Source organism: Choloepus didactylus, chromosome 19 (genome assembly GCF_015220235.1).
Source record: "Choloepus didactylus isolate mChoDid1 chromosome 19, mChoDid1.pri, whole genome shotgun sequence".
Taxonomy (NCBI): domain Eukaryota; kingdom Metazoa; phylum Chordata; class Mammalia; order Pilosa; family Megalonychidae; genus Choloepus; species Choloepus didactylus.
In genome coordinates this window covers 39,825,934-39,841,405 of record NC_051325.1, presented here as the reverse complement: position 1 = coordinate 39,841,405, position 15,472 = coordinate 39,825,934, and the positions used below count along the sequence as shown (strand labels likewise).

General features: G+C 39.0%; 1 protein-coding gene across 1 annotated transcript in view; it reads right to left on the bottom strand.

Moving 5' to 3' along the window:
- The window catches only part of CNBD2 (cyclic nucleotide binding domain containing 2), a 71,517-nt gene extending 56,847 nt beyond the window's left edge, over nt 1-14,670 (bottom strand). Inside the window, exon 1 of the mRNA XM_037811654.1 lies at nt 14,139-14,670. Coding sequence (XP_037667582.1) covers nt 14,139-14,171 — 33 coding nt within the window. The 5' untranslated portion in view covers nt 14,172-14,670. The remainder of the gene's footprint in view (nt 1-14,138) is intronic.
- Nucleotides 14,671-15,472: the final 802 nt, after the last annotated feature.

The window sequence follows — 15,472 nt, the reverse complement described above, 5'->3', positions numbered from 1 at the left end:
CATTTGCCTTGCATATAATCAACAGAGGATTACTATCCAGAATATTTTTTAATCCTACAAATCAAGAGAAAAATACAAATAACTCAATAGAAAAATGAGCAAAGGATACAACCAGAAACAATTCAAGAGGGAAACCCAAATCACCTATAAATGTATGAAAAAGATTCTTAACATCACTAGAAATAATGAGATTGTAAACTAAACTAATAATGAGATACATTCACTAGATTGGCAATGATGTGGGGAGAGGGGAAACATGGCACAATCATGTTGGAGAGCAATCTGGCAACATTTTGTAAAGTCGTGGGTGTACACAGTTTACAAAGAAGGAACTGTCTACACTTTAGGGATGCATCTTAGAGAAACTCACATATGCACAAAAGGAGATGGCCATGGTGAAGATCACAGCAGCATCATCTGTAATAGTGAAGAGCTGAAAACAATTTAAGTATCCATCAGAAGGGGAGTGGATCAATACAGAAAATCAAGCCACTTGCCTAGGATCACAGGACTAGGCAGTGATAGGGGTTTGAACTGGCACTCCAGCTCCAGAGTCCGTAAGCTTAGCCATTTCCCTACCCTGCCACCCTGCTTTGTTCTCTTTGGATCTCGGTGCAGGAAGGGTGGGTATGGAACAGGAATCAGGCTCAGTGTGGCCTGTGATTTGCCCAGTGTCCATGGGCAGGAGTCAGCATCCAGTCCTCCTCCAGCCTAGTCTGGAGCCAGGCTGTGACTCCAAAAGACACACAGGTGGCCACCGTGCGTCTGAGCCCCCTCCTCCACCTGCCTCTTCCTTCTTGAAAATACCTCGCTAGTCAATCTTCTGCTCTTCCCTTCCAGGACCCTTGATACTTCTCACCATTTCCTTCTTCAGAAGCAGCCAGGCATGAGATACCATATGTCTCCTCATGGTTCCTGAGTTAGTTAGCGAACAACACAACGAGGCCTTTGCCTTTAAAGGGCAGCACTGCAAATCCTTCCCCAAGAGTACAGTTATATTAGAAACAAATAGCTTCCTTCAGTGGTAAGGTAAGAGCTCCTCTCCACTCTTCATACCTTACCAACTGCTGCTGGAAGCCTCGTTCTGAAAAAATCTCATTCTCAGGGTCTATTTACATCACAGTGGAGGATTCTGGAAGGAGGAGGGTGCAATGGGAAGGAATTGGAATCTGGGAAACCAGCATTTGTCGGGCAGTCACAGGCATTCTCTCAGTTACTCCTCACAATCCCCTGGCAAGGGCCTCACACCCATTGTAGGCAGGAGGAGACTGAGGTTCCAGGTGCCAGAGCCATGGGGCCAACGTAAAGAAAGGAGGAGCCCTGTGGGCTGGGGGCAGGGGCAGCACCTCATTCCAGGGGCCACTCTGAGGCCGAGGACTTGGACAAAGACCCTGGTGACGGGGTGCATGACCCCGTCTCATGTTTTGTTAAATCAGCATCATTTGGAAAACTCAGGAAATTGGATGACCTCAACCAAATGGAGTGCCAGGGGTGGGAAACAATTGGTGACTAGAACTCAGTGACTCCAAGGTCCTTCTAAAAGTCAGGAATATACTTTTTTTTGCTAGGTTAAAATTTGCAACAGATACTCTCAATTTGTTCTCGCACCAGAATCCTCAGTGAGAAACTACAATTAAAAGCATTGCCTGATGTGTCATCCCTATCCTACTAGGCAGATCTGCCAGCCCTCCCCCAATTGGCTACATAGAAGGGCACTGAATGCATGTGAACAATTGTACAATCAGGGGAGAGACTTAGCCTCTGAATTACTGAAATTCAAAGTATACCATTCCTAAGGATTTCCCCCTATAAAATTTCCCCCCGGTAAAGAGATATAAAGAGCTCAGAGAGAGTTTCAGAAAAAGAGAGAGCAGAAGTGTGGAGTTTTTGCCTTCCCACCAGAGACAGTTCCTGGGGGATGGAAATACAAGAGGATCCCCTACAAAAGTTTAGGGAGCTTTTGGGAGAAACTACTGGATATGGGGAAAGCTAGAGGGATGGTGGAAAGTGACTATGAACAGCCTTGAGTTGCCTGAGGGCCCAAGGGTGACAAAGAGAAGATGCAGACTAACAGTGCCCTCAGAGAATGCCAATAAGTAGGACCAAGAACCTGATGAGACCCCGAAAGTAGACACCTCCAACCCTACCTCTTGACAGTTGTCATTGTAAAATTTCCCTGGGAATTAAACAAGTATCTGGGAAGAAGAGACAGGAAGTCTGCAGAGCTCTGAACTGGCCTGAGATGAGTCAATAAGTGTGGAATTACATCCCCTCAAAATCGCTGAATTGGATCTCAATTTACCCGAAGACATCCAAATTAAGTTGTCTGCAAGGAGGTAGGCTGGGAACCCATAGTCAGTCATTAAAATCAGTTCTAGAAATTAAGAAGGTTCCAGATTTTATGATTGAAAACTCATAGAGTAGAGAACCTAGGCCTATTCCTAGATGATCTTGGGCAAGTCACTCAACTACCTTGGGCCTCATTTTCCTCCTCTGTAAAATGGAGTTAGATTCAGTTCTACAACAAATTTATTTTTAAGATTGGAAGATCCTTATTGTTTTGCTGATTATAAAAGTTATGCAAGGAACGATAATAGAGTTATGACATTATAAGACATGGTCTGGGCCAGCAAGGAGTTCACAATATGGTGGGGAAGAAAAATGCTTCCATGGCCATAAGAGAAAGTCTGTCTATAACAAGGCTAGGAAAACCTGTTTTCTGAAGAAAGGATATATGAATATTCAGGGAGCATGGGATGTGGCTAGAATGTGAGGTGCTCCAGAGGCATGGTAGGAAATGAGGCTAGGCCGTCAGAGGCCACATGCTGGTTGCCCATGGGCCAAACCGAGCTTGCAGATTGCTTTATATGCTGTTTACAAGAGATTCATTTTAGGCCCAAAGATACAAATAGGTTGAAAGTGAATGGATGAAAAAGATATTCCACACAAGCAATAACCAAAAAAAAAAAAAAAAAAAGATGGGATAGCTGTACTAATATCAGACAAAATACACTTTAAATGCAAAAATATTATGAGACAAAGAAGGACTATATATTTAAAAAAAGGGACAATTCACCAAGAAGAAAAAACAATCATAAATATTTATGCACTTATTCAAGATGCTCCAAAGTACATGAGGCAAACACTGGCAAAACCGAAGGGAGTAACAGACATTCCTACAATAATAGAGGGAGAATTCAACACACCACTCTCTTCAATAGATAGAAAATCTAGACAGAGGATCCATAAGAAAATAGGGAACCTAAATAATGTGATAAATTAATCAAGACTTAACAGACATATATAGATCATTGCAACCCAAAACAGCAGGATATATATTCTTCTCAAGTGCTCATGAAACATTCTCCAGGATAGACCATATGCAGGGGCACAAAGCAGGTCTTAACAAATTTTAAAAGACTGAAATTATTCAAAGCACTTTCTCTGATCATAATGGAATGAAGCTGGAAATCAATAACCACCAGAGATCCAGAACTTTCACAAATACATGGAGGTTAAACAACACACTCTTGAACAGTGGGTCAAAGAAGAAATAGTGAGAAATCAGTAAATATCTTGAGATGAATGAAAACGAGAATACAACATATCCAAACTTACAGGATGCAGTGACAGCAATGCTAAGAGGGAAATTTATAGCCTTAAATACCTACAATAAAAAGGAAGAAAGAGCTAAAACCAAAGACCTATCTGAAAAACTGAAGAAAACTAGAGAAAGACAAAGAAACCAGTAAAGCCAAAGCAATTTTGAAAGAACAAAGCTGGAAGATTTATACTACCTGATTTCAAGACAGTATAAAGTTATAGTAATCAAGGCCATGTGGTATTCTTGAAACAAAAGATTCAGAAATAAATGGAAAAGAATAGAGAGCCCAAAAATAGAACCACACAAATGTGGCCAATTGATTTGACAAAGGTGCAAAGACACTTCAATGGAGAAAGGGTAATCTTTTTAACAAGCAGTGCTTGAACAACTGGATATATGCAGAAAAAACGTACCTCAACCCATACCTCACACTTATACAAAAATTAACTCAAAATCCATCAGAGACCTAAATGTAAAACCTAATACTATAAAACTTCTAGAAGAAAGCATAGGACAAAATCCTTGTGACCTTGCACTAAGCAGTGTTCTTTTTTTAAATACATTTTTTAAAATAATTATATAGGTAGTTTCAAAGAATGTTATGGGTTACAGTTCCACAGTTGTTCTTTCTTTATTGTGAAATATAAGATACATACAGAAAGCTGATAACTTTCAAAGTACAATTTAACCAGTAGCTATACAGCAAATTTCAAAGAAAGTTATGGGTTACAGTTCCACGTTTTCAGTTATTTTCTTCTAGCTATTCTAATACCCTAGCATCTAAAAAATAAAAACCAATTTATATAAAGATTCAGTATCCTAATCCTTTGTTAAATCCTATCTTGTCTGTTGCTACCCCTTCCTCTTGTTTAATCACTTTCTGGATCTTCAGGGGTGTCTAGTCAGTGATCGCCCTAACTTGTTCATATTGAAAAGGGGTGTCAACATTATGGGGAAGGGGGCTGCACCTGATTGTTGTTCTTGAAGAGGCTCTTGCCTCTGGGTTTTAGGCCTTGTCTGGCATAGGAATACTCTGGTGGCTTTAAGTTTCTGAGTGATAAACTTAGTGAGTGAAACTTTTTTAGAATCTCAGATAGGGACCTAGGTATTTTGGGACTACTGTTGGTTGGGGCATGGCACACTATGGCCATTTGGGTACCTAGCTTGAGCTTGCATAAGAGAAACCTCCAGGATAGCCTCTCGACTCTCTTTGAAATCTCCCAGCCACTGTAAACTTATTTTGTTCCCTTTCTTTTTCCCCTTTTTGGTCAAGAAGGTATTTTCAATCCCTTGATGCCAGAGCCAGGCTCATTCCTGGGAGTCTTGTCCCATGTTGCCAGGGAGATTCACTCCCTGGGAGTCATGTCCCACGTAGCGGGGAGGTCAACGAATTTATTTGAAACAGAGTTTTGTATATGACATCAAAGCATGATTCGTAAAAGAAAAGAACTGATAAATTGGACTTCATCAAATCTAAAACTTTGCTCTGAGAAAGACACCTTTAAGAGAATGAAAAGATAAGCCACACATTGGGAGAAAATTTTTGCAGATCTCATTTCTGAAAAAGGAGTCATATCTAAAAAATATAAAAAACTCTCAAAAGACAAGACAAACAACCCAATTTTAAAAGGTGCAAAATATAAGAACAAATACTTTACCAAAGAAGATATTCGGATGGCAAATAAGCATATGGAAAGATTCTCAGCAGCATTAGTTATTAGGAAAATTCAAATTAAAACCATGCTGAGACACCACTACACACCCATTAGAATGGCTTTGAAAAGTACAAGAAAACCAAGTTCTGATGATGTCCAAGTGCTGAGCCGTGGATTCTACCCTGCTTAGTACTTCTCCTCTCTGACCTTTAGTTTGCACATCTGTGAAGTAAAGGGGTTGTTCTAAGGTTGTATGAATCCAACATATCCATATAAAAAGCAAGGTGGTAATATATATCAAAAGATTTGATATATTCATTTCTTTTCTGGGAATACAGCCTAAGGAACTACAGGTATCCCTTGCTACCCAAACTCTTCCTATCAGAACATTTGCTTTCCAAATTCAGAAACCAATCAGATTTGATCACAACAGACACTCATAATCCAAAACACAGAAAAAAAAAAAAAAGCACTAGATGGTTGGTATAATATTATAATAACAAAAAACTATTAAATAATATAAATATTCAGCAGTAAAGAAAATAATTTTTACTGTGCATCCAGAGTGAGTCTGGAGTGAGTCTAAAACACAAATCTGATCATATTCCTCCCTGCTTAAAACCCTTCCATGGCCTCCTATTGTCTCTAGGTTAAATCTGGATTTGAATCCCATCTACTGGTTGAACTTGGGAAAGTTAATTAATCTCTTTAGACTTACTTTTTATCTGTAAATCAAGAGTCATATACATATGCAGATGTTTAAAAATGGCTACTATGATAATAGCAATGCCTGTGCCTTTTTAAAATATCACATACTGAGACAGATTTTGGGGCCGATAGACCGTCTGCTCTCCTGCTTCGCACCTAGCAATAAACTCTTTCTTTGAAAAAAAAAAAATCACATACTAGAACTTACATATTCAAATAAGTTCTTATTCCTTCATAATTATCATTTCAAAAATTATTACATGCATACAAAGCTAGATCCTGTACCTATTCCTTTACATATGTTTCCTCATTGACTCTTCAGAGCCATCCTGTGTGGTAGTTATTATCCCTAGGCTCAGAAAGATGATATGATTTACCCAATGCCATATTAAAAAATAATTCATAGCAGCTTTATTTGTAATAGTTCCAAATTGGAAACAACCCAAATGTTCCTCAACAGAGGAATGGGTAAACTAATATTCATGCAACACTCATGCAACAACCTGGAAGAATCAACAGGGAACTCGCTGATTTAAAAAAGCCGGTCTCAAAAGATATATTTTTTAAATCTTTTTTTTTCAATTTGTTTTTATTGAAATATATTCACATACCATACAATCACAGAAAAGTGTAAAACAATTGTTCACAGTATCATCATACAGTTCTGCATTCATCACCACAATCAATTTTTGAATATTTTCATTACTCCGAAAAATAAAAATAAGAGTAAAAAGAAAAGTAAAAAGAAAACCCAAAACATCCCATACCTCTCCTCCCCCATGTTATTCATTTACTTTTTGTCCCCATTTTTCTACTCTTTTGTCCATACACTGGGTAAAGGGAGTGTGAGCCATAAGGTTTTCACAATCACATGGTCACACCATATAAGCTATATAGTTATGCGCTTACCTTCAAGAATCAAGGATATTGAATTGCAGTTCAACAGTTTCAGATATTTCCTTCTAATTATTCTAATAAACTAAAAAATAAAAAGGGTATCTATATAATGCATAAGAGTTACCTCCAGAATGACCTCTAGACTCCATTTGAAATCTCTCAGCCACTGAAACTTTGTTTCATTTCTCTTCCCCCTTTTGGTCCAGAAGTCTTTCTCAATCACATGGTGCAGGGTCCAGGCTCATCCCTGGGAGCCACGTCCCATGTTGCCAGGGAGATTTATACCCCTGGGAGTCAGGTCCCACGTAGTGGGGAGAGCAGTGAGTTTACCTGCAGAGTTGGCTTCAAGAGGGAGGCCACATCTGAGCTACAAAAGAGGTTCTTTGGGGGTGACTCTTAGGCACAATTATGAGTAGGTTTAGCCTCTCCTTTGCAGTTAACAAGCTTCATAAGGGCAAGCCCCAAGGATCAAGGACTTGGCCTACCAAGCTGGTAGATCCCAATGACTGAGGACATTAGGAATTCCCCAGCTGGGGAAGTTTAATATTTACACACTTTTCCCCAGTATTGCAAATAGTTTTTATTCTCCGCCCAAATTACTCTGGTTTGTATCGGGGCTTCATGCTAACCTGTACAAACCAACAAGATCTCACTCCCAAGTCAAGGTTCCATGTAATTATGGACTATACAACTGACTATACAAGTTAAATTATATAGTGTTCTACAGAAAATATAGATTTTGCACCAAATAAACATCTTTTCCTTTGGTGCCACACAGAAGCCAAAGTTTTAAAACACAGTTAATATCATCCTCTACCCTCTACCCTTTAGTCTGATCTACCTCAATCTCAACTAAGTCCATTTCATTCATATTTCTTTAACAGTTGCTGCATGGGGCAATGCCGACACTCACAGCTGCTGAACTCTGGCTATAAGTCCCTGATGCCACACACCCCCCACCCCCCAAAGCTCCACGGACCTACCACATCACACACAAACAGCTCAGCATCTCCAAATTTAGAAATAACTGTTACAAATCATGAACCTTTACATAAGCCTTCCCCTGATAACCCATGCTCCCAGATTCAATTCTCAGAGTTTACACATTATTGTTAGTCCATATTAGTGAGGCATTACAATGTTTGTCTTTTCATTTCTGGCTTATTTCACTCCACCTACAGTCCTCATAGTCTATTCACCTAGTTGTATACTTCACAACTTCATTCCTTCTTGCTGTTCCCTCATGCAAAAACATTCTTATATTTGTACATCCAATCACACTCATTGACCACTCTAGGTTTCACTACGTTATACAGTCCCAGTCTTCATCTTCTATCCTTCCCTCTGTTGTCATACACAACCCCAACCTTCCTCTCTCAACTGTATTCACAATCATCTTTTTTCAGCATACTTACAATATTGTGCTACCATCACACAGTATTGTGCTGTCCATTGCTGGATCCATACAATCAATCCTCTAGAACATTCTATACTCCAACATCAAATGCCTGATCTCTATCCTCTATCTCCTGATATCTTCATTTCTACACTCTTCTCCAAACCTCTCTGTCCCGTCTCTTCCTGTCTGCCTATAGTGCTCCCTTTAGTATTTCTTGTAGAGCAGGTATCTTCACAAACTCTCTCAAACTGTCTGTGTTGTCTGAAAATATTTTAAACTCTCCCTCATTTCTGAAGGACAGTTTTGCCAGATATAGAATTCTTGATTGGCAGTTTTTCTCTTTCAGTATCTTACATCTATCATACCACTGCCTTTTTGCCTCCATGGCTTGTACTGAGAAATCTGTACATAGTTTTATTGAGCTTCCTTTGTATGTAATGAATCACTTTTCTCTTGCTGCTTTCAGAATTCTCTCTTTGTCTTTGACATTTGATAATCTGATCAATAAGTGTCTTGGAGTCAGTCTACTTGGATCTATTCTGTTTGGGGGAAGCTGTGCTTCTTGGATCTTAATTTTATGTCTTTCATAACAGATGGGAAATTTTCAGTGATTATTTCCTCCATTATTCTTTCTGCCCCCTTTCCCTTCTCTTCTCCTTCTGGGACATGTATATTTGTGTGTTTCATGTTGTCATTCAGTTCTCTTGAGACCCTGCTCATATTTTCCCATTATTTCCCCTATCTGTTCTTTTGTGTGTAGCATTTCAGCCGCCCTGCCCCAGTTAATGAATCCTTTCTTCTGCCTCTTCAAATTGCCTGTTGTAAGTCTCCATTGCATTTTTCATCTCTTCTATTGTGCCTTTCATTCCCATAAGTTCTGCCAATTGTTTTTTTCAAACTTTCGAGTTCTTCCTTATGTTTGCCAAATGTCTTCTTTATATCCTTCATCTCTTTTGCCATATCTTCTCTCAACTCGTTGATTCAGTTTTTGAATTGATTTAGCATATTTGTTTGAATATCTTTAATTAGCTGTTTCAGTTCCTGTATCTCAGCTGAAGTGCTAGTTTGTTCCTTTGACTGGGCCGTATCTTTGTTTTTCCTAATGAGACTCACAATTTTTTTGTTGTCTAAGCATCTGGTTTCCTTGATTACCCCCAATCAGATTTTCCCAGACCAGACGGGCCCAGGTCTTAGGAGGAGGCTATATTCAGTATCAGGTTTCCCGGAGAGTGAGACCCAACAGATTGTCAGACTTTCCTGTGAGGCCTCGACTCTGCTTTTCCTATCCTGCACAGCAGGTGACATTTGACAGCTTGCAACTCCCCACTGGTGTAAAGAGGTGTGGCCCCTTTAATTCTCAGTTGACCCTGTCCTGGCCAAGGGCAGATAGTGTCAGAAGCCAAGCTTAAGTTCTTCCTGCCCCCTCACCCCAAGGCCCTGGGGCCTGAATCTCTGAGGGCAGCCACTTGAGCTGGACCCCACTCTGCCTTTTCTTACGGAAGATATACCCTTTAGGGAGTTATCTCATACACTTGAATTCCTCCTTTGTCTCTCTGACCTTCTTAACTCCAGCCTTGCCTGGGTCAGCACTGACAACTGAAAATGCCTGAGGCTTTCTGTAATAAGCTACTTAGAATCGGAGGAAAAAAAAAAAGGAAAAAGAGAGAAAGCTCTTTTTCAGAGTCAGTCCCCAGCACCCAGTTTCAACCAGTCGACCAATGTTGGTACCTGGTTCTCTGTGCCCCTTTTCTTGGGATTCAGCTATTTCCAGTATTCTGAGCTCAGCCATCTCTAAAAGCCTCTGTTTTTATTTATTTTTTTCCATTAGCCCCACCTCCTCTCTGCTGGGAGAGACCTTAGGGTACTTTCCTGCTTGCTCCAGGCTTATCTGTGCTTGTAGCTTGTATTCAGTAGTCCAAATCTGTTAATTAAAACCACAATTGGAGCTTGGTTGAGCTATATTCCCTTGCTCCCAGCTGGGACTGCTTCTTTTTCCCCACAGTGAAGTTTTCCAACTCATTCTGCCATGCTGGTTGGGGAGGGGCACCAGCTCCACAGTTTAGGGAGCTTTACTTAAAGTTCTATGCTGAGATCTCAACTGTTCCACCCATTCCAGGCTGGTGTACAATGTGTGTTCAGTAACGGAAGTCCCCCAACAGTTGTTCCAGACTATTTACTAGTTGTTCCTGACTATTTACTAGCTGGTCTAGAGGACTAAATAAATTCCACACCTCTCTATGCTGCCATCTTGCTCCTCCTCCTAAACAACAAACTCTTAAGCAACCAATGGTTCAAAGAAGAAATCACAAAGGAAATTAGGAAATATTTAGAGAATAATAAAAATGAAAATACAACATAACAAAACTTATAGGATGCAATCAAAGCAGTACTAAGAGGGAAATTTATAGCTGCAAATGGCTATATAAAAAAGAAGACCTCAAATCAATAACTACACACTTAAGGAACTACAAAAAAGGAGCAAACTCAAAACAAAGCTAAGAGAAAAAGGAGGCAAACAATAAAGATTAGAGTGGATATAAACAAATAGAGAAAAGAAAAATAACAAGAAAATCAATGAAAGCAAAAGTTGGTTCTTTGAAAAGATCCATTAATTGACACACTTATAGCTAGCCTGGCTAAGGAAAAAAGAGAAAAGACTCAAATTACTGGGGGCATTACTACTGATTTTACAGAAATAAGAAAGATTGTAAGAGAATATTATGATAACAGCACCCAACAAATTAGATAACCAGATGAAAAGGAAAAATACCTAGAAACACAAACTACCAAAACTAACTGTGCCGATTTGAATGTAACATGTCCCTCAGAAAAAGCCATGTTCTTTGATGCAATCTTGTGGGGCAGATGTTTTTAGTACTGTTTAGATTGGAATCCTTTGAGTGTTTCCATGGAGATGTGACCCACCCAACTGTAGGTGATAACTCTGATGAGATAATTTCCGTGGAGGCATGGCCCCACTCATTCAGCGTGGGCCTTGATTACTGGAGCAGTATATAAGCTCAGACAGAAGGAGTGAGCTTGCTACAGCCAAGAGGGACACTTTGAAGAATGCACAGGAACTGAGAGAGGAGCTTCAGCTTACAGAGACATTTTGGAGATAGCCTTTGAAAGCAGACTTTTGCTCCGGAGAAGCTGAGCGAGGACAAATGCCCCAAGAGCAACTAAGAGTGACATTTTTGAGGAGATGAAGTCTAGAGAGGAACGTCCTCGGAGAAAGCCATTTTGAAACCAGAACTTTGGAGCAGACACCGGCCACGTGACATTGGCCATCCTCCAGTGAAGGTACCCAATTGTTGATGCATTACCTTGGACACTTTATGGCCTTAAGACTGTAACTGTGTAACCAAATAAACTCCCTTTATAAAAGCCAATCCATTTCAGGTGTTTTGCATTCCAGCAGCATTAGCAAACTAGAACACTAACTCAAGAAGAAATAGAAAAGTTGGTTAGACCTATAACAACTAAGGAGATTGAACCAGTAATCAAAAACTTCCTATCAAACAGAAGCATTCAGAGAAGAATTAAATTTCAAAAAATTTAAGAGAAGGGAAGACTTACTGAATCATTCTACAAGGCCAATGTAACCCTGATACCAAAGCCAAACAAAGACACTAAAAGAAAAGAAAACTACCAACAAATATCCCTTATGAATAAAAGTATAAAAATCATCAACAAATACTAGCCAGCCACATATAGCAGCATACTAAAAGGATTATATATCATGATCAAGTGGGATTTATCCCTGAAATGCAAGGGTGATTAAAATATTAAAATCAATCAATATACACCACCGCATTAATAGAATGAAGGAAGAAAACCACATGATCATTTGAACTGGTGCAGGAAAAGCAGTTGAAAAAATCCAACATACTTTCACAATAAAAAACACCCAATAAACTAGAAATAGAAGAGAATTACCTCAACATGATAATGGTTATATGTGAAAAACACACTGCTAATACCATATTCATTTAGTGAAAGACTAAAGCTTTCCCCCTAAGATCAGAAACAAGACAAGGAAGACCTCTTTTATGATTTCTATTTAACATAGTCCTGGAAGTTCAGCCAGAGCAAATAGGCAAGAAAAAAAAAAAAAGGCATCCAAATTGGAAAAGAAGAAAATTATCTGTTTGCATAGATACGTAGAAAACCCTAAGAATCCACACCAAACAACAACAACAACACACAACACACACAGAGGCTAATACATGAATTCATCAAAGTTGCAGGATACAAAATCAACATACAAAAAATCATTTGTACTTTTCTACGCTAGCAATGAACAACCTGAAAAAGAAATCAAGAAAACAATACCATTTACAATAGCATCTAAAAGAATAAAATATACATGGGAATAAATTTAACCAAGGAGATGGAAAACTTGAACACTGAAAACTACAAAACATTATGAAAGAAATTAAAGAAGACCTAAATAACAGAAAGACATCCTATATTTATGGCTTACTATTGTTAAGATGTCAATTCTACCCAAAGTTATCTGTATTCAACACAATCCCTATTAAAATCTCAATGGCATTTTTTGCACAAAAAGAAAATGTCATCCTAAAATTCATATGGGACTTCAAGGGACCCCAGATAGGCAAAAAATCTTGAAAAAGAACAAAGTTGGAGGACTCACACTTCCCAATTTCAAAACTTACTATAAAGCTACAATAATCAAAACAACATGGTACTGGCATAAGGATAGACATATACACCAATGGAATATACAAAAACTAAATGGAAAATAGGGTGGGATGGGGGGGTGATGTGGGTGTTCTTTTTTCATTTTTATTTTTTATTTTGATTCTGATTCTTTCTTGTGTAAGGAAAATGTTCAAAAATAGATTGGAGTGATGAATGCACAACTATAAGATGGTACTGTGAACAGCTGATTGTATACCATGGATGACTGTATGGTATGTGAATATATCTCAATAAAACTGAATTTTAAAAAATGGAAAATAACAATTGTTGGCAAGGATGCAGACAAATAGGAACTCTTATACATCTCTGGTGAGAACGTAAAATGGCAGAGCTGTTGTGGGAAACAGTCTGGAGATTCCTCAGAAAGTTAAACATAGAATTATCATATGACCCAGCAATCCCGCTTCTATGTATATACCCCAAAGAATTTAAAAACAGAGACTCAGTTATCTGTAAACCAATGTCCAAAGACGCATTATTCACAATAGCCAAAAGGTGGAAGCAAACCAAGTGTCCATGAACAGATGAATGGATAAACAAAATGTCCTAAATCCATACAATGCAATATTATTTAGTCATAAAAAGGAATGAGGTTCTGATATGTGCTACAAGGTTCACTGATGAACCCTGAAGATATCATGTTGAGTGAAGTAAGCCAGACACCAAAGGACAACTATTGTATGATCTCACTTATATGAAATACCTAGAATAAACAAATTCATACAGTCAGAAGGTAGAATAGAGGTTACCAGGGATAGGGGAATGGGAGAAAGGGAAGTTATTGCTTAATGGGAAAAGAGTTTCAGTTTGGGTTGTTTTAAAAGTTCTTGAAATAATGCTGATGAAAGCACAACACTGTGAATGTACTTAATGCCACTGAATTGTACACTTAAAAACGGTTAAAAGGGTAATTTTTAAATTATGTATATCTTCTCAAAATAAAAATAAGATTGTCCCTTCACAGGGATGATCTGCAATCTACTGCTTCTCTTTTTCCCTTTAATCAACACCCACTGAGTCTTGTGATATGAAATAAACGCGCCATGATCCCTTCCCAAGTGAACTCCCAATCTAGTCATAAAAAGGCCTAATATGATGAGAGAGCTGGACTAGGAGTCAAAGAATTCTGTTTTCATGAACCACTTACTGAGTCTTTAAATTTGAACCAGTTCTTCACCATTCGGAGTCTTGATTTCTTAATCTGCAAAATTCAGGAGAATGGAATATATAAAAATATATTTTAAACTTAATCCAGGAGCCTCTGGGAGGGGGTGGGGTTACAAGGATATCTATAAATTACCCAAGATTGTATACAGAAATAAGTGCATCCTCTTCTAGGGAGAGTAATAATAACTTTTTTCAGATTCTGGGACTTACTAACCCACAAAGGGTTAAGAATAACTGAATTGGTTTTTTGGATTCCATCTTTAAGGCCCCTTCCATTCCAACTAACATTCCATGATTCTAATAGATCTCTAACAAACCATGATTCCAATAGGGATGGAAGAAATGGACTAGAGATCTAACATTCCATGATTCCAAATACCACAAGAGTTCATCCCTTTCTCAAGAGGACTAGGACTCAATTTTTTTCAATATCAAATTCAAGGCTCTTTATGATTTGATCTCTACCGACCTTCTAATCTCATCTCTCATGCCCTTCCCCAGACTCCAAACACTCCCAGTCTAACCTGCAGTTTCCACAGTTCTATTCCCACTCACTCTGTGCCTTTGTACAGACAATGTCTTCTACCTGGAATGTTCTGGAATGTTCTTGAGTCTCACCTCGAAGTTCTCCTCCCTAGTGAGGCCTCCAGTGACCCCTCCAGTTTGGCGTGCTCTCTTAGTACTGCATAGGGATTGACTGTTACTACACAGCAAATAGGACTGTTGGTTTACTTGGTGCAGTCTACTAAAGGCCCACTGCCTAAGGCTAGGCAGGGTTTAAGCCAACAGGCGTAACTAACACTATGCCCATATTTTCCCACCTCTGAGAAGAGAGAAACATCAGCTCTATGGAAAACAATTACTACTGCATTTACTAATACAAACAGCATTCTGTTTCAAGAAACAATAGCAAGTTGTGGGGACTAAAGCCAACTGGAACCGAGTGTCTAGGTCTAAAGGAGCCTCTACTCAACTTCATCCGGTTGTTGACTGGAAAGAATGTGGGTCCACTGTGGCCAGCTCTTCCACTTTTTCAAGAAAAGTTGGAAGTCCAGATTTGTATGTGAAATCTCCCAATTTTTAAAATGTTAGGAGGGTTTTTAAAAAGTTAAAGATGACTTTCAAGGTTTGGGGGCCGTTCCATGAGGACTCACTTCTATCAGCAGGAGCACATTCTGTGCAAGGGGCAAGTTTTTGTCAGGGCAACTGGTTGTTAAACATGCCTGCTCATCCTGCAGAGTTCAAAGGCACTGTATGGGTCATACAAAACCTTTCATTCAGGACCTCTGTCCCTTTCTTGGCCTCAGTTTCCCT